Source organism: Dipteris shenzhenensis, chromosome 13 (genome assembly GCF_047967505.1).
Source record: "Dipteris shenzhenensis isolate YYH24624 ecotype China chromosome 13, Dip_SZ_1.0, whole genome shotgun sequence".
Lineage (NCBI taxonomy): Eukaryota > Viridiplantae > Streptophyta > Polypodiopsida > Gleicheniales > Dipteridaceae > Dipteris > Dipteris shenzhenensis.
The window spans coordinates 40,708,604-40,732,552 of record NC_141608.1 but is presented as its reverse complement, the minus strand read 5'-3'; the positions used below and the strand labels follow the sequence as shown (position 1 = coordinate 40,732,552).

General features: G+C 44.6%; 1 protein-coding gene across 6 annotated transcripts in view; it reads right to left on the bottom strand.

Annotated features, from left to right (window-relative positions):
- LOC147895400 (uncharacterized) overlaps nucleotides 1–23,949 on the bottom strand; it is a 127,426-nt gene that overhangs the window by 44,782 nt on the left and 58,695 nt on the right. For all 6 annotated transcript variants that reach the window (XR_015542033.1, XR_015542032.1, XM_087384181.1 and 3 more), the window contains 2 exons: nucleotides 18,740–18,872; nucleotides 18,487–18,626 (listed from right to left, as the gene is read on the bottom strand). Coding sequence is in view for 4 of the 6 variants with exons in the window: in XM_087384181.1 (XP_087240307.1) it covers nucleotides 18,487–18,626; nucleotides 18,740–18,872 (273 nt within the window). In the remaining 2 variants the exon portion in view is untranslated. The remainder of the gene's footprint in view (nucleotides 1–18,486; nucleotides 18,627–18,739; nucleotides 18,873–23,949) is intronic.

The following is a 23,949-nucleotide window of genomic DNA, read 5'->3' as shown; positions in this document are numbered from 1 at the left end:
GCACCGCCCGAGTTGATCCCACGCGATGAGATTAACTGCATCATACGGTTAGATCTCCTCTAGCTCCACATATCTCACACTTGGGGGACCAGGAGTTCCCCACCAAGACCCAGCTCTACTATGACCATTTTTTGAGAGTATCGAAGGATGGGCTCATCATCAGACCTCAATATCTCGAGTACAGAGGAGTCTCACACGCACTGAGGACAGATGTGGGTCTCGTTCCATCAGCTGAGGATCGAGGCAAGGAGAGCTGCATGCATACCCAGAGAGTAGCAGACTTGCAGGTTGTGCACGATGGGGGCGGGGGCAGTCGAGACAGAGGAGCCCTTTCTCTGTGTCTACCCAACCTACTATGAGATCCGAGGGTGCTACCACTGCCTTTTTCAGGAGGGGCACAGCTTTGGCCCACTCTCACGACTGATCCACTTCCAAGACTAGGTTTGTATTGGGCTCTACTTGATGGAGATGCGACGACAAAGGGAGACACTACTACGACATATCAGAGAGCAGCATGATGGGACCACCGCAAAGACAGGTCATGGATTTCTATGCATTTGACTCAGCTCTAGGGCACTTTGGGGTAGAGGAGGAGGAGCTAACCGACATGAGAGATATATGGATCGGTGGAGAGAGTTGACATAGCACTGCTAGGCGAGGGACACAAAGACCGTACACGGTGCGATAGGCAACCAGAGCACACGCGATTGAGGTTTGACCTATTTCAGCTCTCCTTAGGGGAGATCGACCGAGGCAAGGTGCCACCCTTAACATAGCCCATCGGATTCAGCGATCGAGGAGACCACGCCCTCCACCACCACGGGAGACAGCCCCACAGATGCAGATACATGAGCTCTTTGCATCTCATCAGAGAGCCACCATGGAGCCTGGATACGTAGAGCCGGTTCATGCACTTGGGACTCTAGCTCTGAGCACTTGATATTTTCATGCCACCCTCATGCTATTTTGCTACCTTTTTGCTATTTTGTACTAGTATAGCATTTTAGTACTCAGTGAGGGCCTTAGTGAGCCCTTTGCCCTGGCCCATAGTGGTCTGTATGAGTTACTTGATTCCGTACTTTGTCCAATAGGCCCGCGAGGCCTCCTGCAGACGTTAATCTCTCTCTCTCTCTCTCTCTCTCTCTCTCTCTCTCAGGCACAATAATTGAGTAAAAACTCAGCAAATGGGCGGAAGAGCAAGCAGTCAGGGCACCATCCCAAGCAGGGTTTCGTCCTAAACATTCGACAATAGACCACTTGGTTGCCATACGGGCTGCAACGGAGGGGGTCAAGAATAAGAAAGTAGTCTACTGTTGCTTTGTAGACTTTAAGAAAGCATTTGACATAGTTCCACGCAAAAAAGCTATGGGAAAGACTGGAAAAGCTCGAAGTCCCTCAGGAGATCAGAGAAGCCACATACAGGTTATATGAGAGAGTATTAGCTGAATTAGCACAACCACTTGTAGATGGCGCATACTCTGAAGGAAAGTCATCATAAGCAATGACATAGCAGTCAAGCAAAGCTGCCCCCTCTTACCAACTCTCTTTGGTCTGTTCATCGATGAATTGGAAGAGTGGATGAGAATACACAGTGGCGAAGGTGTCCAGATTGCAGGCTATGCCCTCTTATTGCTTATTTACATAGATGATGTAGTCTTCTTCGCAAAAAGAAGAAAGAGATGCAAACACATTTGGATACATTGGGAAAATTCTGCAAACACTCAAGAATGCAAGTCAACATATCCAAGACAAAAGTGATGGTGATTCGTACTCTGAATAAACAAGTTGATTTCACTTTTGAGGGGGAGCCTCTAGACAGTGTCACTACATACAAATATTTGGGACTGGAATTTGTAGACAATTACAAGTGGAATGCATCAAAGCTTTATGTAGCTTCCACAACAAGGCACACTTATGGAACTGGGAAATGAGAAAGTTTTTGTATACCATGCTCGTACAAACAATGATCCTTTACGGGTGCCCAGCCTGGGCACCTGGGCTGTCTAGGGCCTACTGGAACCGAATAAAGACGTTGCATAAAAGATTTCTCATAGGGGAGTTAAGGGCGAAGGCACAAACACTATACCCCATCTTGTTGCCTGAGACAGGTATGATACCTCTCGAAGGAGAGGCATTGTGCCAATTCATGGCATACCTCAGCAAAGTTGGAAAGATGGACACCAATAGGATACCACACAAAGCAATGGAAGCTACGCGAATTGCTGGAAGGCACAAAGAGGGGCTGAAATGGATGGAATTATGGGGTATAGCCGCTGCTGATATCCCCGAAGATGCATGGGAAATCAAGGAGCTAGTGACGCAGAGAATGCTACAGAAGCTATGGCAAGAATCGGGGGCAAAAATGCAGTTTTATAAGCAGGAAATCAATCCGATGGACAGCTATGGAATGCAGAAATACCTCGGGGAAGACATCAATATTCAAAAGACATTTAATCTGCAAAATCAGAACCAGCTCACATGATCTCGAGGTGGAGAGGGGAAGATGGGCCAAGACCCAGGGTACCAAGAGGGGAAAGAGTATGTAAAATCTGCCCCGCAGGAGAAGTAGAAAATGAGCAACATGTACTCCTAACATGTCAAGCATATGCGCAAATCAGAGAATGTTATAGGGGCAATAGAAGCAACCTGAAATCCCTAATGGAGTGGCCAGCGAAAGAGCTAGGCAACTACATAAAGGAAATTTTCAAATATCGCAACAAAGTACTTGGTCTAGCACACAGGCTAGGAGCACAAGTACTCACTGCATAGCACATTTATGCTTTTATTTATGCTATTTTCTTTCAATGGATGTAAACAATCACTACTTGTTGATAGTGATCACTATCCCATAGATCCTGAAGGGTCTCACGAGGACGTTAATACATCATATCATCTCTCTCTCTCTCTCTCTCTCTCTCTCTCTCTCTCTCTCTCTCTCTCTCTGTGCCCACCTGTTGCCCATCGCTCCACCTGCTCTACCTGCTGCGCTTGTCCGTTACACTCGTCATCTACTCGACTGCCCTTTTGCCTTAGCTGCAGCTAGCTAGCTAGCTGCACCGCTAACAGCCAGCCAACAGCACCGCCAGCAGTAGAACCACGACCAGCAGCGCCGCCGTCAACAGCAGCTCCTTCACCTTACATCTCTGACAGCCCCCTCATTGATCACTTGTTCTCCCTGCTCACCTCGCAGCAAGATCCTAGGTTCTCTAAGCTCGAGTTGGGGCCCAACCCAAGGGTTAGGTTCAACTAGGGGGTCCTACAGAAATAGCCAATATGGAATGGCCTACCCTCTCCTCCAAATCCCCCTCAACTCCATCAGCCGCCTCAACTATCAGGACTTGGTACTCTACAATTGCAGCCATGACACGCTCTCCGTATGCAGGCAGTAATTGCTGAGGTTGTGAACTCATGTAAGAATTCTCCTCCTACTCCTCTAGTAGTCTCTACAGTCAAAGATATGGTTCACACTGAAGTACAATGAACACGAAGCCAGATGTGATAATGCATTGAAGATTAGAGTGGGGGGGCTCCCTGAAGGATGGTTCAAAGATGATGACTCTTTCAATGAGACTTTAACACAACATGTATGTGAGAGAATGGTGAAGAGAGAGCAAGAAAGAGTGAGAGCTGGAAGCTTGGAAGCTGAAAGCTGAGTTGCAATAGAAGAGTGTAAAGAGCACAACTCAATGAGTGAGAGATAAGGTTTTGTCCTAGTGACAAAACCTTAGTAGTCACTAACCATAGTTAGTGAACTAACTGCGGTTAGGGGGAAAAACCTCTTAAAGAGGGAAAAGTGCCCCTAGCTAGCTTATTATATTACATTGGTCACTGCTGAATTATATCTATAATTCTAACACCCCCCTGCAATGCCAATGTCATGTACAAGGCTGATCAATCACCAAATGGATATAAGTTCAGGGCACTGCGAAATGCCTCAAACTTTTCACGTGGTAGTGCTTTGGTGAAAATATTTGCAACGTTGTCATGTGTGGACACAAAGATCATACTGATCTCTCCTGCATGCAACTTCTCTCTGACGTAGTGATAGTGAACCTCAATGTGCTTCGTGCGAGCATGAAAACACTGAATTCTTTGCCACTGCAATGGCACTCTGACTATCAGTGAGAATTGGAGAAGGACCCTCCAAAGACAGATGAAGATCAGCAAATAGACGTCGCAGCCAGACACATTCAACTGTTGCTGTGAAAGCTGCCCTGTACTCAGCTTCACATGATGAGGTAGCCACTGTAGATTGTTTCTTGCTCAGCCAGGAAATGCAAGATTTACCCAAAAAGAAACAATTGCCACTAGTGGACTGCCTAGTGTCATAATCACCAGCCCAATCTGAATCACTGTAGGCATGCATCTGCGAGTCACCCCCCCTGGGAAATAGCAAGCCAAAAGACTTCGTGCCCTGCAAATAACAGAAGATGCGCTTAACTGCCTGCCAACGCATAGTTTTTGGGCTGTGCATGTACCTGCTCACCTGAGATACTACAAACTGAATATCAGGTCTAGTGTTGCAGAGATATATGAGGCATCCAACAGCCCGACTGTAAAGTGTGGCATCAACTAATTCTCCTGCATCATGCATTGTGAGTTTCAGCGCCGGCTCCATGGGAGTGGCTATGGGCTTACACTCATGCATGTTAAATCTGTCCAAGAGTTTCTGAACATACTTGGACTGAGACATAACAGTGCCACGTCTCTCATGAGAGAACTGGATCCCCAAATAAAAGTGAAGCAGCCCCAAATTTGACATGTCAAAGTTGGTCTGCAAATCAGCTTTGAAATCTGCAATTTTGTCTTCATTGGACCCTGTGAGCAATAAGTCATCGACATAAAGAAGGATGACTAAAATTTCCCCCCCATCCATCTTGATGTAGAGGGTGCTCTCAGTAGGACTATTGTGCAGCCCCTTGCTGGTCAAAAAGGCATGGATCTTGGCATACCATGCACGAGGGGCCTGTTTCAGCTCATATAAAGCTTTGTTGAGCTTGCATACTTGAAGTGCATTTGCTGTAATTTCAAAGCCCGGAGGTTGTTTGACATACACCTCTTCCAGCAAGTCCCCATTTAAGAAGGCTGTTTTTATGTCCAACTGATGAACATTCCACTCAAAATGTGCAGCCATTGCAATAACTGATCGAATGGTAGTCATCCGGGATGTAGGAGCGAATGTCTCCTCATAATCTATGCCCTTTTTCAGAGCATAGCCTTTAGCAACCAACCTTGCCTTATATCTGTCAATGGAGCCATCTGGCTTCCGTTTGACCTTGAAAACCCATCGTGTGCCAATGGCATGTTTACCCGGTGGCAAGTCTACAACATCCCAAGTCTGATTTTTTGCAATGGACTGCAACTCATCGTGCATGGCATTCATCCAATGCACATTATCCTTTGCCTCTTCGAATGTGGCGGGCTCCTCCTCATCAAGAAGAGTACCTGCATATGCTAATTCCACTGAATTAGCACCTTCCATGTGCCTTGCTGCACTGCGAGTCCTGCCAAGTAAGGGAGCATCAATTTTACTCTCCCTGAGAGTCTGTAACAGCCAGTTTGGGACTGTTTTTGCTGCATGTATGTCTGCAATTTCTTGCTGCACCACCTGTTCCACTGCCTGTGGAGGGGGCAAGACATCCTGTGGCGGAACTAAAGCATCTGGAGGTTGCTGTAAATTCTGATTTGCATCAGAAAAATCAACAGGGGAACCCAAGGCAATGGGTAGCAACCCCTCAAAGACATCCTCTGAAGACGAAGGCATTTGAAATTCAGCATGAGTGTGAGCTGAATTTTCAGAAAATATCACATCTCTACTTACTATGATCTTGCGTGTAGCAGGATTGTAGAGACGGTACCCCTTGCTCTCTGCACTGTACCCAACAAATATGCACTTAATAGCTTTATCAGACAATTTGTGCCTAAATTCAACTGGCACATGAGCATAAGCAAGGCATCTAAAGACTCGGAAGTGATCCACTGAAGGCTTCCTGTCATTCCAGACCTCATAAGGAGTTTTTGTTTTTAAAGCCTTAGTGGGAGCCCGATTCAGAATGTAATTGGCACACATCAAATCCTCAAGCCAGAATTTGTGAGGCATGTGTTTGCTTTTCAGCATACATCTGTCCATCTCCATGAGAGTTCTATTTTTCCTCTCAGCTTTGCCATTTTGCTGAGGGGTCAGCCTGACTGTGAGCTGATGCACAATACCCTTGCCTTTCAGAAAAGCATCAAATTCTGTAGACAAGTATTCCCCACCTCTATCTGTGCGCAATGTCTGTATCTTGAGTCCAGTTTCATTTTCAACCATGGCTGAAAAGTGTTTAAACACCGTGAACACTTCAGATTTGTGTTTCAGTCCATAAATCCAAGTAAAATTGGAGTAATCATCAATAAATGTAACGAAGTAAAGATGACCACCCAATGATGGAGTCCTCATGGGACCACAGACATCACTGTGTATAAGCTGTAATTTGCGGACAGCTTTAACTGAACCATCCTTCTTGAAGGGGAATCTATGCATCTTGCCTAAAATGCACCCTTCACAGGCATGTGGAGGAGGTATCTCAAGAGGTGGCAATGCATCAACCATGGAATACTTCTGAAGTGTCATCAAGCTGTTGTAATGCATGTGGCCATATCGGGCATGCCATAATTCTGCATTTTGCATGGCAGCTGTAGGGGTAGAAACTGCAAGAGCATGGGCTGCTCTTTTCTCAAAAATATCAAGCTGAAAAAGCCCACGCAGCAGAGTACCAGATAACCTTAAGGCATAGTCATCTTCCCTGTCTCGGACAGCACATTTATCATCCTCAAAGATGACCTGAAATCCACCTCTGTTAAGAGTGGACACTGAAAGAAGATTTTTGGCTATGCCAGGCACATATAAGACATCTGAAAGTCTGAAAATTGAGCCATCAATGGCAGTGAGCTCAACATCTCCTGTGCCACGTACTGAATATGATGAGTTGTTGGCACAAGTGACTTTCTTACCAACGGGAGGTGGATGTAAGGAAGTAAAAAGACACTTCCTAGAAGTGATGTGCTTGGATGCACCGCTGTCAAAATACCAAGTGTTCAGTGTTTCATTGACACTGAAAGCAGATGCATCTGTAGAAGAGTCATAACTGCAAGTAAAAAATGCATATGTATCATCACTGCAAGTGGCTGTACTATCCCGAGCATCTGGAACAGCCAAACTAGAATCTAAAATGCAAGATAAAAAGGCATAATCCTGTCCAACAAAGTTGGCTGCAGCATCCCCACTGTCAGATGCATGAGGAGCTGAATCTGAAACAACCATACCTGAGCTGTTTTTCTTTTCTTTTGCAAGCCTTTTCCTGCATTCTGCTATGTGATGACCTGGCTTTTTGCAGTAGTGACAAAAACCCTTCTTCTTGGGCTTACTTGCATCATTTTTAGCCTTTTGGGAAGGCTGTCCTGACCCACTGGAAGGCTGATTTACTGATGTCTTTGCCTGTCCCTTTGTTTTTTATTTAAACTTTGAGAGCATGGCTTGTTCACTTGCATGTGAAGCCAAATTTTTCCTGGTCTGCTCTTCCTGAAGCAGAAGTCCTATCAACTCATGAAAAGTGAGAGGATTTGCACCCCCCCTCAATGATAAGTTCAGTGAGGTATGAAAGCTGGTACGGACACAACGTTCGATGCAGATCTGCAACGCAAGTACAGTTTGGTACAGCAAGATTCCGTACAGTCGTACGGACTGTACGGACGATGTGTAGCAGCTAAGCGTGGGTTTGCAGCTGGAGCTCAACGGGGAAGTCGTAGGGAGCTGGATCTAATGCTCTGATACCAAATGTGAGAGAATGGTGAGTGAGAGAGAGCAAGAGAGAGTGAGAGCTGGAAGCTTGGAAGCTGAAAGCTGAGTTGCAATAGAAGAGTGTAAAGAGTACAACTCAATGAGTGAGAGATAAGGTTTTGTCCTAGTGACAAAACCTTAGTAGTCACTAACCATAGTTAGTGAACTAACTGCGGTTAGGGGGAAAAACCTCTTAAAGAGGGAAAAGTGCCCCTAACTAGCTTATTATGTTACATTGGTCACTGCTGAATTATATCTATAATTCTAACAAAGTATTGAATGGAAGGTTGATGATGAAGATGATGATGATGATGATGAAGATGATGATGATGATGATGATGACGACGGAGCAACTAATATCCGGCACTCCAGAGGATATGCTATCCTTACACTTAAGTCACGAGATTTACGGATCAAGCTTCTTAGACAATCTTTCAATCTGAAAGGGACCAAGATGTGGATAGCTGAGGAACTTACACGAGCTCCATTGAAGAATAAGGCAATAGAATTAGCTAAAGTCAGGGCTGCTACGAACGATGGAAAATGGGCAGTTGACCATGAAGGCATAGCACTAATCAAAGAGTTTAAATCCAAACCAAAAGACTCTCGGTCTTAAACTGATGTATGGCTGAGACTCTTTCAAACTATTATGTAGGTACTCTACATAATTGGGGTTGCTTTTGCATTCCCTTGGGAGCTGCCATGTGCCCTCCCTAGAGCAGATGTACTAGATGGTTTTTTTGCTGTCCCACACACCTGTTGGTCTCCCATGGACATTAATAGACTCTCTCTATCTCTCTCTCTTTCTCTCTCTCTCTCTCTCTCTCTCTCTCTCTCTCTTTGTGCCCCACCCAGAGGTGGAGAGAGGCAAGTGGCCAAGGCCAAGGATCCCAAGAAAGGTAAGAATCTGTAAAATCTGCCCCGCAGGGCAGAGAGAAAATGAGCAGCCCATGCTACTACAGTGTCGAGCCTATGCACATAGCAGGGAGAAAAAACGTGACATAAGTGGTAACCCAAAGACCATGTTCGAAACATCAGCCAAAAAGCGGACCAACGAGCACACGCAAAGGCACATACTAATGGCATTAAACCAAGCATTTTTTCAGATTGCTCTTGCAAATCTGAATTTCCGCTCATGTATGGGCTGAATCGTTGGCTGATGATGTGCGCTCATGATTGGGAGAGTTGTGGAAGAAATAGAAGTCCATAAGCTGTGTGCTCTCTCTCGGTTGCTACGTGTTTGGAAATCGTGATTCCCTGAGAAGGGTAGGCGATGAGAAGACTTGATGCTTTCAGCAAGAGATATGAGGATGGATTGTTTCTAACCTATAACTTCCCACACTTGGGTTGTTGATGTGATTGGTTGTGTGGGGGCGCGTAAGAGTGGTTAGGGCAATAATTCGCTCTAGTTTCTAGAAGGACGGTCCCCTCCGCCACTCACTGACACTCAAATCTGGTTTGATTATGCACGCACCAAATCAGCCAGTCCCTAACCTCTCACACATGCCTCGTCCCACATCCTGCACCCTCTTCACTAGAAGAGGGGTAAAGGATGCCGTAATAAAACTTCATAATGGTCGAGCGAAGGATCACGAGGGGCTATGCACTGAGTTCATTGCATATGGGATTAACCTCCTAGCCCCGATCTTAGCAAAGCTTTTTAATGAAGCTGTTTGTTTGGGATTCCCACACACTTGGACCATTAACACTATCTCACCCATCCACAAGGTAGGGGATCCCATGAGCCCAGAGAGCTACAAGACCATTATGATTGGACATGTCATGTCCAAGATTTATGCATCAGTACTTGACTCCGAGGTTAGCAGACTTGCAGCATGTCAAGGACTTAGAGCAGCAAGACAGGCCAGATTCTGGCGTGATCATGGAACCATGGACCACATTCTCACGCTCAGATGTATCATCGAGGAGGCGAGGTCACGAAAGCAGAGGATTTATTGTTGCTTTGTGCATTTCCGCAGGCATTTGACACGGTTCCAAGAGCCCGCCTCATACGGCGCCTATAGGACTTGGGTTATGACCAAGAGAGCATTTGGGCTGTCATGGCACTTTATGAGAGAGTTTTAGGGAGAGTTCTGGCAAGATCCGAGTGGACAGACGAGATCATAAGCACCATCAGGGTCAAACAAGGGTGTCCTTTGTCACCTACCTTGTTTGGCCTCTACATTGATGAGCTTGAGACAGTGATGCAGACACAGGGGAGTGTAGGTTGCTCTCTTGCAGGCACACTCATCCAGATTTTGCTCTACGTAGATGACGTGGCTCTCTTGTCTTCCTCAGCAGAGGGGCTTCAGAGACACCTAGACGCATTACAATCCTTTCGTGAGTCTCATGATTTGAAGGTCAACCTGGGTGAAACCAAGGTCATGATCTTCAATACATCTCAACCCATCATGCGTCAGGAGCAGTTCACACTTGCACGGTCATCTGTTGAGATAGTTTCATCATACACTTATCTTGGGGTTATCTTCTCCGGACCCAGTTTCACTATGAGACCCGCGATGCAGGCACGCTTGAGTAGAGGGTATGCTTCATTGGCCAGACTAGAGAGGCAGTGCTTCCGCTTGCACTTTCAGGATCCACGTACCAAGGGGTTGCTTATTGACTCCTTGGTTCGCCCAGCAGGATGTACAACAGCCCTTGTTGGGGGCCAGACTTGTCGGATACAGAGTGGGCCCGTGTGGAGCGGCTACAGGTTCTCATGTTATCACGGATGATTCGTGGTAAGTCATCTGTTCCTCACCAGATCATTCAGGCTAAGTTTGGGTCACCCCCTTTACAGCTAGATGCTGCATTTCATGTCATCACCTATCTGTACCGAGTTAGGGAATATGGGGACTATACCTCAGGGCGTAGCAGGCTACCATGGATAGCTCTATCCTCTTCTATGGCACTTGCAACAGGAGGAGACCGGTGGCTCGGGCTCATGAACGCACACCTTTGGCCAATCTGATTCGCTGGAAAGACAAACCAGTCGCTCTTTCTATCGTTCAAGCACGATTAGTGGGACTAGCCCACTTCTCCGTAGGTTATATATTTACCTATGCAGCTTTCTCAATAGCATCCACATCGGGTAAATTTGGGTAGCTCTGTGTTTCGCCTCAATAAAAGCTAAAAGCATGTATCGCATTGGGCTTACCTTTGGCATTCGCCGGTACACACGTACAGAGAGATGGTTTGAGCGATTGGGGCTCCACATGGATAGACTACCTCCCTTCCAGTACAGCATGGATGGTCCGTTTTATCCCCTCTTATCACACGAGGTCAACCAGGTTATCCGTGAGGATCTACTATAGCTACACACATTTTGGACCTGGTTGGGACCAAGTGAACTCCCAGTGAAGCTTAGCTTCTACAGAGATCACTTCTTACATATCACAACAAAGGATTTCATTGACCCACCAGGGTACACACAGATTCACCTACCCCACTCGCTGAGGATCTCTCTTCGGCAATTCCGGGTCTCTTCACACAGACTTCGCATCAAGAGCGGCAGAGCAGAGTGACTACCCAAGGAGAGGCGCATATGCACACTGTGTGACATGTAGAAGATTGTAACAGAGGAGCATTTCATCTTCACGTGTCCTGTGTACTATGAGATCCGAGGGCGTTTCCACTGCCTCTTCAGGGATAGTTATGGGATTTTGGTCTGTTTCCTCTCCTACCCAGACCAACGGTGTTTGGTAAGTTTCATTCATGAGGCACTTAGACACCGTGAGAGGTTACTCCGAGCACGGAGACAGGAGCAGACTTCTTCCTCGGCTGATCCCTCTCAGAGCTCTATCATGGAGTTCTTTCAGCTAGATCATATGGACCCCCACGAGACGAGGCCTCGACATGACCATGATCCGGAGCCTATGACCCGATAGCTCAGACAGAGGGTTGGTCACACTTGGGGACATCCCCTCCTTGTTTAGAGTCGGAGCCCGACCGACGGGGGTCACAGTAGCCCTGGTAAGATGCAAAGCTACGACCAGGAGACATGCCAGGACCGCACCTCTGAGTGGCCGACAGCACTCTGTGGCCAACTTCATGCCTCCACTATCTCATCCATCCTGATATCTTGCTGTTGCCGATGATGATGATGATATTGATGATGATGCTGAGATTGATATATAGTCGACCATCGACATGACTATGTTGTACTTAGGACTTAGTACTGCTTTTCTGCATTTTTGCATTTTGCATTGGTATGGACGCTTCTTTAGTAGCTCCACTACCACAACTTGTTGTATCAGGATTTTCACAGTCTCATAGACCCATCGGTCTTACGAAGACTTTAATAAACTCTCTCTCTCTCTCTCTCTCTCTCTCTCTCTCTCTCTCTCTCTCTCGGAATGATATTAAAAGAATGCAGAAATCATTTCTAAGAAGACATTTGGGAGTCAAAATTACCACACCATACTCAATCATGCGTATTGAGACCGATACAAGGCCCATTGAGCTGAGAGCATTGGAAAGGGTATTCAAATACATAAAGAAGGTCAAGACCATGAAGCCACAGAGACTACCTATGAAAGCATGGGAAGCAAGTAAAAGACCTCAAAAAATAAACAAAAGTAAGATGCTAGCATTTGGTTGGTGGCAAGACATCAAGGGATGGTTCCAAAGATGGAAAGTAACATCCTACCTTGAGATGTCATCCGGGGAAATGGATGAGAAGGCATTCCATAAAGCTTTGTTGGGTGTATTGCAGAAAAAATGGCAATCAGCTGAAAAAAGGGCTGAGTATGAGTACTACTGTACACATATCAATCCCATTTATTGGGACACTTACTCTCAGAAAGAAGAAAATGCACAAAAATACATAACTATGCCCATACCTGCAAATGCAAGGAGAAGCATTGCACTCATCCCTACCCGATCACACACTCTAGAGGTAGAGAAAGGAGCTTGGGGGGATGTCTCAAGGGAACAAAGATTTTGTAAGTTGTGTGACCAAGATCAAGTAGAGACAGAGGCACATGTCCTCCTTACATGCCCATGGTATGCCCACATAAGGAAGCACTTTAACAATATTACAAAGGAGCACAATACCCTTGGAAGCTTGCTTTCACATACCCACCTAGCCACTCTCGGTAATTTTATTGCCAAGACTCTCAAATATTGTGAATATTGTATCACACAATCTGTCTCAGAATAATTGCCCTCTTATTCCTTTCCACAAAAGGAAGGAGACACTTGTATTGTTGTGCTTATGGGTCCCATGGGTTGGTTTCTCGGCCCCCAGTTATACATTCTTCTTCTTCTTCTTCTTCTTCCTCTCTCTCTCTCTCTCTCTCTCTCTCTCTCTCTCTCTCTCTCTCTGCGCCATATTTGTCCCATAGGCCGGTTTTGGTCTTCAGAGGACGATAATATATTCTTCTTCTTCTTCTTCTTCTCTCTCTCTCTCTGCGCCATATTTGTGGCCACTAATCTGGGGGTAGCTGAGCACAAGATCGAGAGGGCATGGCGGGTGGGAGAGACCCCAACCGAGAGCAGCCCCTTATCATACGATTCCATGACGCTCAGGCACGACTTTCAGCTCTACGGCGTAGGTCAATCTTACGGGACATATAGAGTGGGCTCGAGTGGAGCGGCTACAGGTTCTCGTGCTATCGCAAATAATCCGTGGTAAGCCGTCCATCCCTCACCAGATCATCTTGACTACAACTGTGAGTTTGGGTCATCTCCACTACAGTTGGATGCAATGTTTCAGATTATCATCTACTTATACCAAGTCAAGGGTACAGGGATTGCACTTCTGGGCGCAGCACATTACCATGGCTAGCATTGTCCTCTTCTATGGCAATATCAGTTGCAGGTGACCAGAGATACTGAGAGATGGTCTGAGCGACTTGTCACTCCCTTCCAGTATAGCATTGAACCGTCATTTTCTCCTCTCCTGTCACACGAGGTCAACCAGGTCATCCGCGAGGATCTTTTACAGTTACACACATTCCCGACCTGGTTGGCACCGAGCGAGCTTCCAGTGAAGCTCAGCTTCTATAGGGATCATTCTTTACGTATCACATAGAAGGGTTTCATTGACCCACCAGGATATACACAGATCTACTTACTCCATTCACTAAGGATCTCTATTGGGCAGTTCCGGGTCTCTTCACATAGACTGTGCATTGAGAGAGGCAGGTCAGAGGGTCTACCCGAGGAGAGGTGCATATGCACACTGTGTGACATATAGGAGGTCGAGTAGGAGGAGCATTTAATTTTCAAGTGCCCAGTTTACTATGAGATCCGAGGACGCTTCTACTGCCTCTTCAGAGACAGTTTTGGGATGTTGTCCCGATTTCTCTCCTATCCAAACCAGAGATGCTTGGCGGCTTTCCTCCATGAGGCAGTCAGGCACCGCGAGCATCTACTTACATCACGGAGACAAGAGCAGGCCTCGTCCTTGGTAGACTCTTCTCAGAGCTCGATCATGGAGTTCTTCCAGCTAGAGCATGTGGACCCCATACTACGCGGCCCCGACATGATTGCTATCCAAAGCCAGTGACACAACAACTCAGACACACGGCTGACGCACAGATTACACTTGGGGATATCCCCTCTTTGTTTAGAGTCGGGGCTCGACCGACAAGGGTTATTGTAGCCCTTGTTAGGCGTAGAGCTATGACCATGAGACGACACAGAACCACGCCCGCGAGCAGCAGACAGCACTCTATCTCCAACTTCATGCTTCCGTTGTCTCATCCACCTTGATGACCTGATGATGAAGATGATACTGATGTCTCTCTCTCTCTCTCTCTCTCTCTCTCTCTCTCTCTCTCTCTCTCTCTCGGTAGAGGGAGGTAGGTGGGCAAGACCCAGGGACCTCAGAGAAGAAAGAATCTGCAAAATCTGCCCCACAGGGGAGGTAGAAGATGAGTAGCATGTACTCCTAAGATGCAGAGCTTACACACACATTAGAGAAAATATGAGGGCAGCATAGATAACGTAAAAAATCTGCTGGAGCAGCCAGCCAAAAATCTAGGAAGCTACTTGAAAGAGGTTTCGGAACATCGCAACCCAAGTACTAGGGCTACTCTCTCTCTCTCTCTCTCTCTCTCTCTCTCTAGCAGCTACTAGATGCCCGACCGATCTTCATTGCAAAAAGCTATTTCCCTCCACACACGTCATCATATGCCCATGATGTCACTACAGAGGGGCACAGTCCTTATGAGACGATACATGATGATATCATAGAGTTCTCTAGACAGGGAGACACCCTCCTTCTGGGGGATTTCAATGCAAGGACGAGGGATAGGCAAGTGGGCTTACTTGACTTCACATATGAGAGAGACCCCCACATGATGGCAGAGTTAGATGCAGCAGAACTTGGGATTTTGAGACTTTCTGCAGATACTTCACATGTGGCAGCATACAGGCGACACTTGCTTGACTTGGGAGCTGTCCACGACCTCATCATCTACAATGGCCTTCAGAAATGGCCATCATCTGAGAGATTCACAAGCTTCCCACATGGTGGCAGGATTAGCACAGTGGACTACCTACTGGGCCCATTGGCTTTTGTCTCACGGATACATGACCTCACCATACCCCTCCCCCACTTGGATCCGACCACTCATATCTAGCCTTCGATGTTCTTGCTACTACACCAGGCACAAGGAGAGTTCCTACAGCTACCCGTACCCAGATCCACTTTGACCGTGCCCTTGATCCAATGTATGTGTGTCACTTAGCCAGAGATCTTCCGGCCTTATTGGAGGCTGATTTAGACCTCGCCCACGCCTCAGCCGCCCTTGTCACAGTCATACAGGATGCTGCCACCAGGTCCTTTCCTACGACCCAATGTACCACTCATAGCAAGCTCCGATCGATATTGTACGCTCTGTTTATTTGAATTTGGGATGGTCCAAAGAAGCATCAGTGTTTACCATTTTCGGATGACGAAAACGAACCAGATAACCAGCACATCGGGGAAGAAATTCAAAGACAGGAAACAATCAAACTGCTAAAGAAGGCTGGCTATGAACAGTCGGAAATTGAGGCAGCAATGGGAGGCCAAAAAGATCTTCAATCCCCACTGGAAATCACTCAACAACAGAGCAACCCAGAATCAGCTAAAAAGCCAAGTTAAAAATCAGATGCAAGACTACCCATATGAGACCATGCAACAGAGATGAGCAGGAAGCTAAGAGACAGGAAGCACAGCAAGGTCAAGAAACTATGCTAAAAACAGCCATTCAAGAGAATCCAGAAAGCCAGAGGCGGAAACATAATGAGGGAACAACCACAGTGCAGAAAGAGCATTGGAACTCACCACAGCAAAGGCAGTCACCACCACAATCACCACTGGCATACGTGAATCCAAAGAACAGAGAACAAAGTCTGAGGACAATCATGAAGATCAAATAACATTTACTGATGCAGATGAAGCCAGCAATCTTTTACAGAGATTTCAGGTCCAACAAAGAGAACAATACAGAGGAATGCAGAATGTTTATTTGGAATGGCAACAATTGAAAGAAGAAAATGATGTCTTGCTTGAACAGAACCACTGTCTAAAACGGGATTTACAGTACAAGGTTGAAGAACAGAAACTGTTAGCAGAACAATATGAAAAGGAAAAAATGCAACTACAGCAAGACGTAGATCAGCTTGAATCTAAACTGATTGAGAACCAACAAACAGATGGCTCAGAGAAATGAGAGATTTGACAAAAGAACACAGTAAATTATTTTCTGAAAATTTATTAAAAGATAAAATTACAGCACTTGCCTGAGTTGAAGATCAATTGAAGAATATGCAAGATGAAGAGGAGTTGGAAATTGCAGGTACATTTATGCCTCTTATAAAATTGTCTAAAATGCAAGACAAACTGACACAGCATATGGTTCAGTTATGGGCACAAGTGGGAAATAGATTGCTCCAATTGCAGCAACAGCCAGTTCAACATTGGGATGATCACATTCAGAATTTATCTAAATTATTACTTAACAAAAAGGTGCAGGAATTGAGAAAAGAAATCTATGCATTGAAGATCAAGTTGGCTAAGACAGAGGAGTCTGAACCAATGGGTTCCTTAGAGTTGGTCAGAGAGGAATTTGGGACTTCATCAGCACAGTTGTTGTCCCCTGTTAAGCCTTTTCTGCCCTTGCAACAATTGTTTGTGAAGAACCAGTGGCCCCAACAAAACAGAATACAGGAGCAGAATCTTTAACAAATAGGAAAGTAGCTCATACTTTACTGATGACAAAAACAGAGAAAATCAAAGACAACGATGTGGAAATTCAAGATATTGAAGATGACAATACAGAGTTTAATCTCACACAAATTGGTAAGTCCCTTGACATTTTAATTCAAAAAATTTCATCACTTGCAAATGACAACTGGACTATGGATGACGGACACCCTACTGACATAACTTTGGCGACACCAGCTTTCAAACTGGTGGACTATGCAGATTCCGACTTGAAAAGTGATGAAGTTGAACAAGGACATGTAATTACCCAAAATGATGATCTGAAGGCAGCACAGTCTACGACATGTAATTACCCAGAATGATGATATGAAGGCAGCACAGTCTACAAAAACAACTACTAGTCTTTGAGAAACTTCTGAATTTATTGTTAGTATTTCATTTTGTTAGTTTTCTAGTCTGCCCATGGTTTATAGTAAAACTGTAGTCTTGTTCTGATGGATGTTACATCAAATACAAGAGTTCACTACTTTCGAAAGTTAAAATCTGAAATTTGAGGTGGATTCACGTGAAGAATTTAGTCCAAATTCCTATCCACCGGGAGTGCCAGGTGATAAGGGGTAAAATAAGTAACCCGACTCTAGTGTCGGAATGGTCAAAAGTCTTAACGGTTAGAAGTTATAACTGAAATAAAAATGTAAGAGAGAAACTAAGAGGGGAACATGCAATGTGATGTTCTTGCATAGTTAGGTCCATATGCGTACAAACATTTTTTCCGCACTCCATCCATACGTCTGTACATTTGTACGCACAGCCTTCCGTACGTACGGCCTTCCGTACTTCCCTTTTTTTTTTTGGGTGGGTTTTTTTTTGGGGGGGTATCGATTTTGTGCCTAGCCAAAACCTTGGAAAATGCATTTTTTAGCACTATTCTAATCCGTATGCTTCTAATCCGTACTCCATACACTGTTGGCCGACTATGGCTGTGGTTGGATGGCCTAAAGGATGGTCTCAAGGAGGAGGAGGAGGAGGAGGATGGCACTGATGCAGATGATGATGAGGATGAGGATGAGGATGCAGCTTGAGGCTTGAGCCTCATCGGTTGTGAATCATGATGCATTTCAATTTTCAGCTTTATTTCCGGGCTGTGGCAGCCTTTTCTTATATGATGTTTTGCCTCTGATGTTTTGGTGTAGTACCTACTTACAAGTTTCTACTACCTACGACCTTTGATCATGATGTTTGGTGTAGTATTGATCTATCATTGACACTATGTATCAGAATCCAGATTCCATATGACCCTGGTCTCTGGAGGCTGGACTCTTTGAGCTTTCATGAAATCATGATTCATGACTTTAATATTAATACAAGTTTGAAGTTTGAAGTTTGAAGTTGAAAGTTTTGTAGCTCTATGTCAATCTTATGTGTACAATGTATATTTTTCTAAATGTTTTTGGGTAAAATTAGGGTCACGTATGTTTCAGGGGGCTGAACCATACTCCAATCATACCTTTGCAAGACCAGAAAGACCACCCTTTTCTTGTTTTCCAACCACTGATTGCAAATCCAATACAGAGTCACATATTTGAAAGCCCTCAATATCTTGGTAAGAATGTAGAAGTCGTTTCAAGTCATTATGCACAGAATACCCTACATAAACACATTCCAAGGCATTAATCAGAAGCCCCCTCAATCCAACGTGCCTTAATAGCTACTTAGTTCAACATACTGATGCAATTGCTTAGAGATGGGAAGCTGCATACCCAGTTTCAAAATGATTGGAGTATGAAATACAGCTTTAATAAAATTATTCAATGCAATTTGGTCCTTTTTGGCGAGGGTGATAAGATCAAAAATAAATACTAGCTCTGAAGATGCTACCTGCAAGATAGAAACCTGCAAAACCAGTGCATCGAAAATTTAAAAGCTTCATTGGACTCTTTATGTTGGTCTAAATCCAATCTTGCCCCCCAATATGATACTCCCTCATGAACTATTGTGTAACCTAATATGGACATTTTCACAAGCTGAGAACATAGTTAGACAATTAATGTTGTAGACTGCAGTCAAGGAAGCCACTAAGAGTTGTGTTCTTGGACACAAAACAATGCAAGCATACATCCCCATGCCCCTCCCTGACTCAAGTACAGCCCTAGATGCAGCTTAGGTCACCACCAGCAGGCCCCCATTCTCTCTCCCTTCCCCCTCAGTCTATTCCACCTCTTGCATGTTCCTTCTTCCTCCTTCCCCCAGCTTCTCCAGTATGTTCAACAGACTGCTAACCGTTATGGCATCCCACCTATTCCTGTCACCCTGGTATGCCACGGGGCAGGAGAAAACCAGTGGCCATCTAAGGGAGCCTTGCACCTGAGGAAGCAGATTATGTAATAAATGCCCCACTTGCCATACAAAAATTAAGGTATCAGCCTTCCTCTGCAGCTTGTGGCCTCAGGTCCTGTGTTTGTTCAGATTGATTCGTGTCTGGCATTACATGTACAAACAATGTGCATGGGGAGGAGAATGCAGAGATTTTCTACCTAGCTATTATCTTCCCCTTTATGCAGAAGCAAATGGCATAAAAGAAGCATTGAGTGAGCTAGAAACCAACAAAGAGATTCTATGGCTTCACAACCATCGTGTCAACTTTCTTTTATACCTTTGGCTCTATGCAGTTTTGCCACTGCTATAAGCTACTCAGCTTGCTTAGCCTTTATGTAACTGCATGCAACCAACATTTGGAGCTGGCAAATGAGGAGAATATACAGATAAAAACCCCACTTCGCAAGGCTTTATGTTTCCTTTTGTATCTACATGGTTTTTCCATTGCCACAAATAACCCAGCTTGCTGACCCTTTTCTCCTGACATTATATCATCAAGGTCCTTTAAGGTCACCTAAGAGTCAAACTATGATCCCAACTGATGTGGTGCAGAGAATGAACAGCAAGCTAATAAAGGAGAAGGAGAAACTAAGAAGATATACAAGAGAGATAGGTATTCCGTCTGTTTCCTTGTGTTTGCATCGGTGTTTCTTTTATAGGAAAAAATAATCCGACATAATTAAAGTCTCTCTCTCGCACAAAATAAATGAGACAAAGGGAAGGTATATCAAAGCAAACACTATCTAAGGCCAAATGACATCCAAAAATAGTACAAACCTAAAGACGATAAAGCAAATCGGCTTTGAAGCTCCCACTTTGGATTTTGATTCTAGGTTCAAGAATCTTAAAGATAACTAAATCCAAAATTCCAAAGATACAGTGACTGCAAACAGATTTCATTCAGCCCTTTTGCATAGTAAGATTATTAAATAACATTTGAGGGATGAAAGCACTCGTACTTGTACTAGGACAAGTATAGTAATCACTCCATACTTAGCCATATAAAAAATTTATGAGTCAATGAGAGGCTTTCAACAACACATGATCATGTTGTTGCCATTTATCATAGCATGCCAAGAGGGGCTCACATGGCAATATCCTGGTGGGGCACATTGTTGGCCTTACCTCAAGGTGACCACATCTAAGATGTCACCATCAATGGGAAGGGCGCTTTTCTAGTCCACCTTAGCTCCTTCGATACCACTCATCCCTTGGTTGAGCAAAGCCAAGTTTACCTTGGACCTCATTTGGTTTTTTATGTTCCTCGGTAGCCCACTTTTACAATGGATGAAATGGAGACCACACATCATGTACCGAGATATCCTTTTACGCTGTGCTTCCCTGACCTCCCCAAGGAATATAAATCAATTTGGTCCTCTATCACAGTTGGCATTGTATTCAAGACACCAATCACAACAGCTTCAATACTATCAAACGATGGAGCCCCATCGGTGCAATTGATTGTTTCTGTTTGTCTACAGTCAGTCTTCTGTCTATCTAGTCTTGTCTGTCTGTCTATTTGTCTATCAATCTGACTGTGTTTTGTTTTAGATCCATTTTGTCCCTACCCTTGTGGACCCATATGAGGATATCACTTGAGGAGGGGTGTCTCAGGATCCTTGTCTGTCATGTCTTCTATCTTGTCTCTCAATCTATCAGTCTTTATGTCTGTCTTCTAGTCTTGTCTTTCTGTCTTACTCCTAGTGTCCACTTAAGGAGGGTGTTGGAGATAAGTGCACACTAAGTGTACTATTTCCCTAGTCTACATTTGTCTAAGTCTAGTCTAGTCTTTGTGTCTTGAGTGTGTGCCATGTGGCACCGTGGGTCACATCATTGCAATCTATCTATCTAGCTTGTGTCTTGTCTACACTCATTTACAAGGTAACTCTTTGTCTATCTTTCAATCTTGTTCTTATTGTTCTAGTTTTCTAGTTTCTAGTTCTTCCTTTTATTCTAACAGGCACATCAACCGAAAGTAAATTGGCAGTTTCTGGTTTTGTAGTTGCTTCCTTCTTGGCAATACAAAACTTTTCATGGTGATTGATTTTGCCACAATATTTGCAAGGATTGATCTTGAAGCAATCTTTTGAGAGGTGATTGGTCTTCCCACAATGTTTACAAGGTGGAAACTTGCCCATTTGAGTTTTATGGCATAGACTGTGTCATTGCCTCTCCGGAGTTCCTTGTGCCTTTCTTCTTCTTGAGGGGCAGTAATAAGACCTTCAAGAGTAGGATTAGGAAGATTTTTTAATGTGGTGACAACATGATCATAATCTTCAGGCATATTTTTTAGCAATACTGCCATTGCATCATCCGTAGTGATTGCAGAGTTGATAGAAGCAAGTTGAGTCATGAGACTCCGCATGTGATTGACATAGGCAACCAAGGGAGTGCCACTAGCCATCTTCAATTCAAAGAAAACAATCTTAAGTGACAATTTTGAGATGTGAGAGCTAGCACCAAAAAGAATATCAAGCTTTTGCCAAGCTTCAGAAGGAGACTCCATATCGGAAATGTGATGAATATAGTCATCTCCTAAGCCAAGAGCAATAATGCCATAGGCTTTCTCCTCTTTAGCAAGATGATGGATCTCGTGCCGGGCGTGTAGGAGCTGAGGATTCTCCAGCATTAGAGGCTGTTGAGGAAGAAGTTGAAGCAAGTTTGACAAGCCCCCAGAGGTCTCCAGCATTAGAGGCTGTTGAGGAAGAAGTTGAAGCAAGTTTGACAAGCCCCCTTCATTTGACCCTGTGAGCAGTAAGTCATCTACATAAAGAATGATGATCAAAATATCCCCCCCATCCTTCTTGATGTAGAGGGTGCTTTCAGTTGGACTATTATGCAGCCTCTTGCTGGTCAAAAAGGCATGAATTTTGGCATACCATGCACGTGGGGCTTGTTTCAGCCCATACAAAGTTTCAGGCCATACAAAGTTTTATTTAGCTTGCATACCTGAAGTGCGTTTCCTGAAATTTCAAAGCCTGGAGGTTGTTTGACATAAACCTCTTCCAACAAATCTCCATTAAGGAAGACTGTTTTTATGTCCAACTGATGAACATTCCATTGAAAATTGGCAGCCATGGCAATAACTGACCGGATGGTTGTCATTCTGGATGTAGGAGCAAAAGTCTCCTCATAGTCTATGCCCTTTTTCCGAGCATATCCTTTTGCGACCAGCCTTGCCTTATACCTATCAATGGTGCCATCTGGCTTTCTTTTATCTTTGAAAACCCACCGTGTACCTATGGCATGTTTACGTGGTGGCAAATCAACAACTTCCCATGTCTGATTTTTCTGAATGGACTGCAACTCATCGTGCATGGCATTCATCCAATGCCTCTTCAAATGTCTCAAGTTCCTCCTCATCAAGAAGAGTACCTGCATAAGCTAATTCAACTGAAAGAGCACCTCCCCCATGCCTTACTGCACTCCGAGTTCTGCCAGGTAATGGAGCATCAATTTTACTCTCCCTGAGAGTTTGTAACAGCCAATTTGGGACTGTTTTTGCTGCATGTATATCTGCAATTTCTTGCTGAACAACCTCTTCCACTGCTTGTGGAGGTGGTAAGACATCCTGTGGCTGAATCAGAGCATGTGGAGGTATCTGAAATTTCTGATTTGCATCAGATATATCAGCAGGGGAACCCAAGGCAATGGGTAGTAACCCCTCAAAGACATCATCGGAAGAAGAAGGCAAATCAAATTCAGCTTGAGTGTGAGCTGAATTTTCTGAAAATATAACATCTCTACTGACAATAATCTTGCGTGTGATAGGATTGTAGAGACGGTAGCCCTTGCTCTCTGCACTGTACCCAACAAAAATGCATTTGATTGCCTTATCTGACAACTTATGCCGAAACTCAATGGGCACATGAGCATGTGCAAGGCATCCAAAGACACGGAAATGATCCACAGAAGGCTTTCTCCCTTGCCAAACTTCATAGGAAGTCTTGGTCTTCAAAGCTTTTGTGGGTGCCCGATTCAAAACATAATTGGCACACATGAGACCTTCAAGCCAAAATTTGTGAGGCAGTTTTTTGCTTTTTAGCATGCATCTATCCATCTCCATAAGAGTACGATTTTTTCTTTCAGCTTTGCCATTTTGCTGAGGAGTTAGCCTCACTGTAAGCTGATGTACTATCCCCTTGTCTTTCAAAAAAGCATCAAAATCTGCAGACAAATACTCCCCTCCTCTATCTGTGCGTAATGTGTGTATCTTGAGTCCGGATTCATTCTCAACCATGGCTGCAAAGTGTTTGAAAACCATAAACACTTCTGATTTGCGTTTCAGCCCATAAACCCAAGTGTAGTTGGAGTAGTCATCTATAAAAGTGACAAAGTAAAGATGACCACCCAATGATGGAGTCCTCATGGGACCACAGACATCACTATGGATAAGCTGTAATTTTCGCACAGCTTTTACTGATCCATCCTTCTTAAAAGGAGATCTGTGCATTTTACCAAGAATGCACCCTTCACAGACATGTGGAGGAGGTGTTTCAAGAGGAGGCAATGCATCAACCATGGCATGTTTTTGAAGCGTCATCAAGCTGCCATAATGCATGTGTCCATATCTGGCATGCCATAACTCCACATT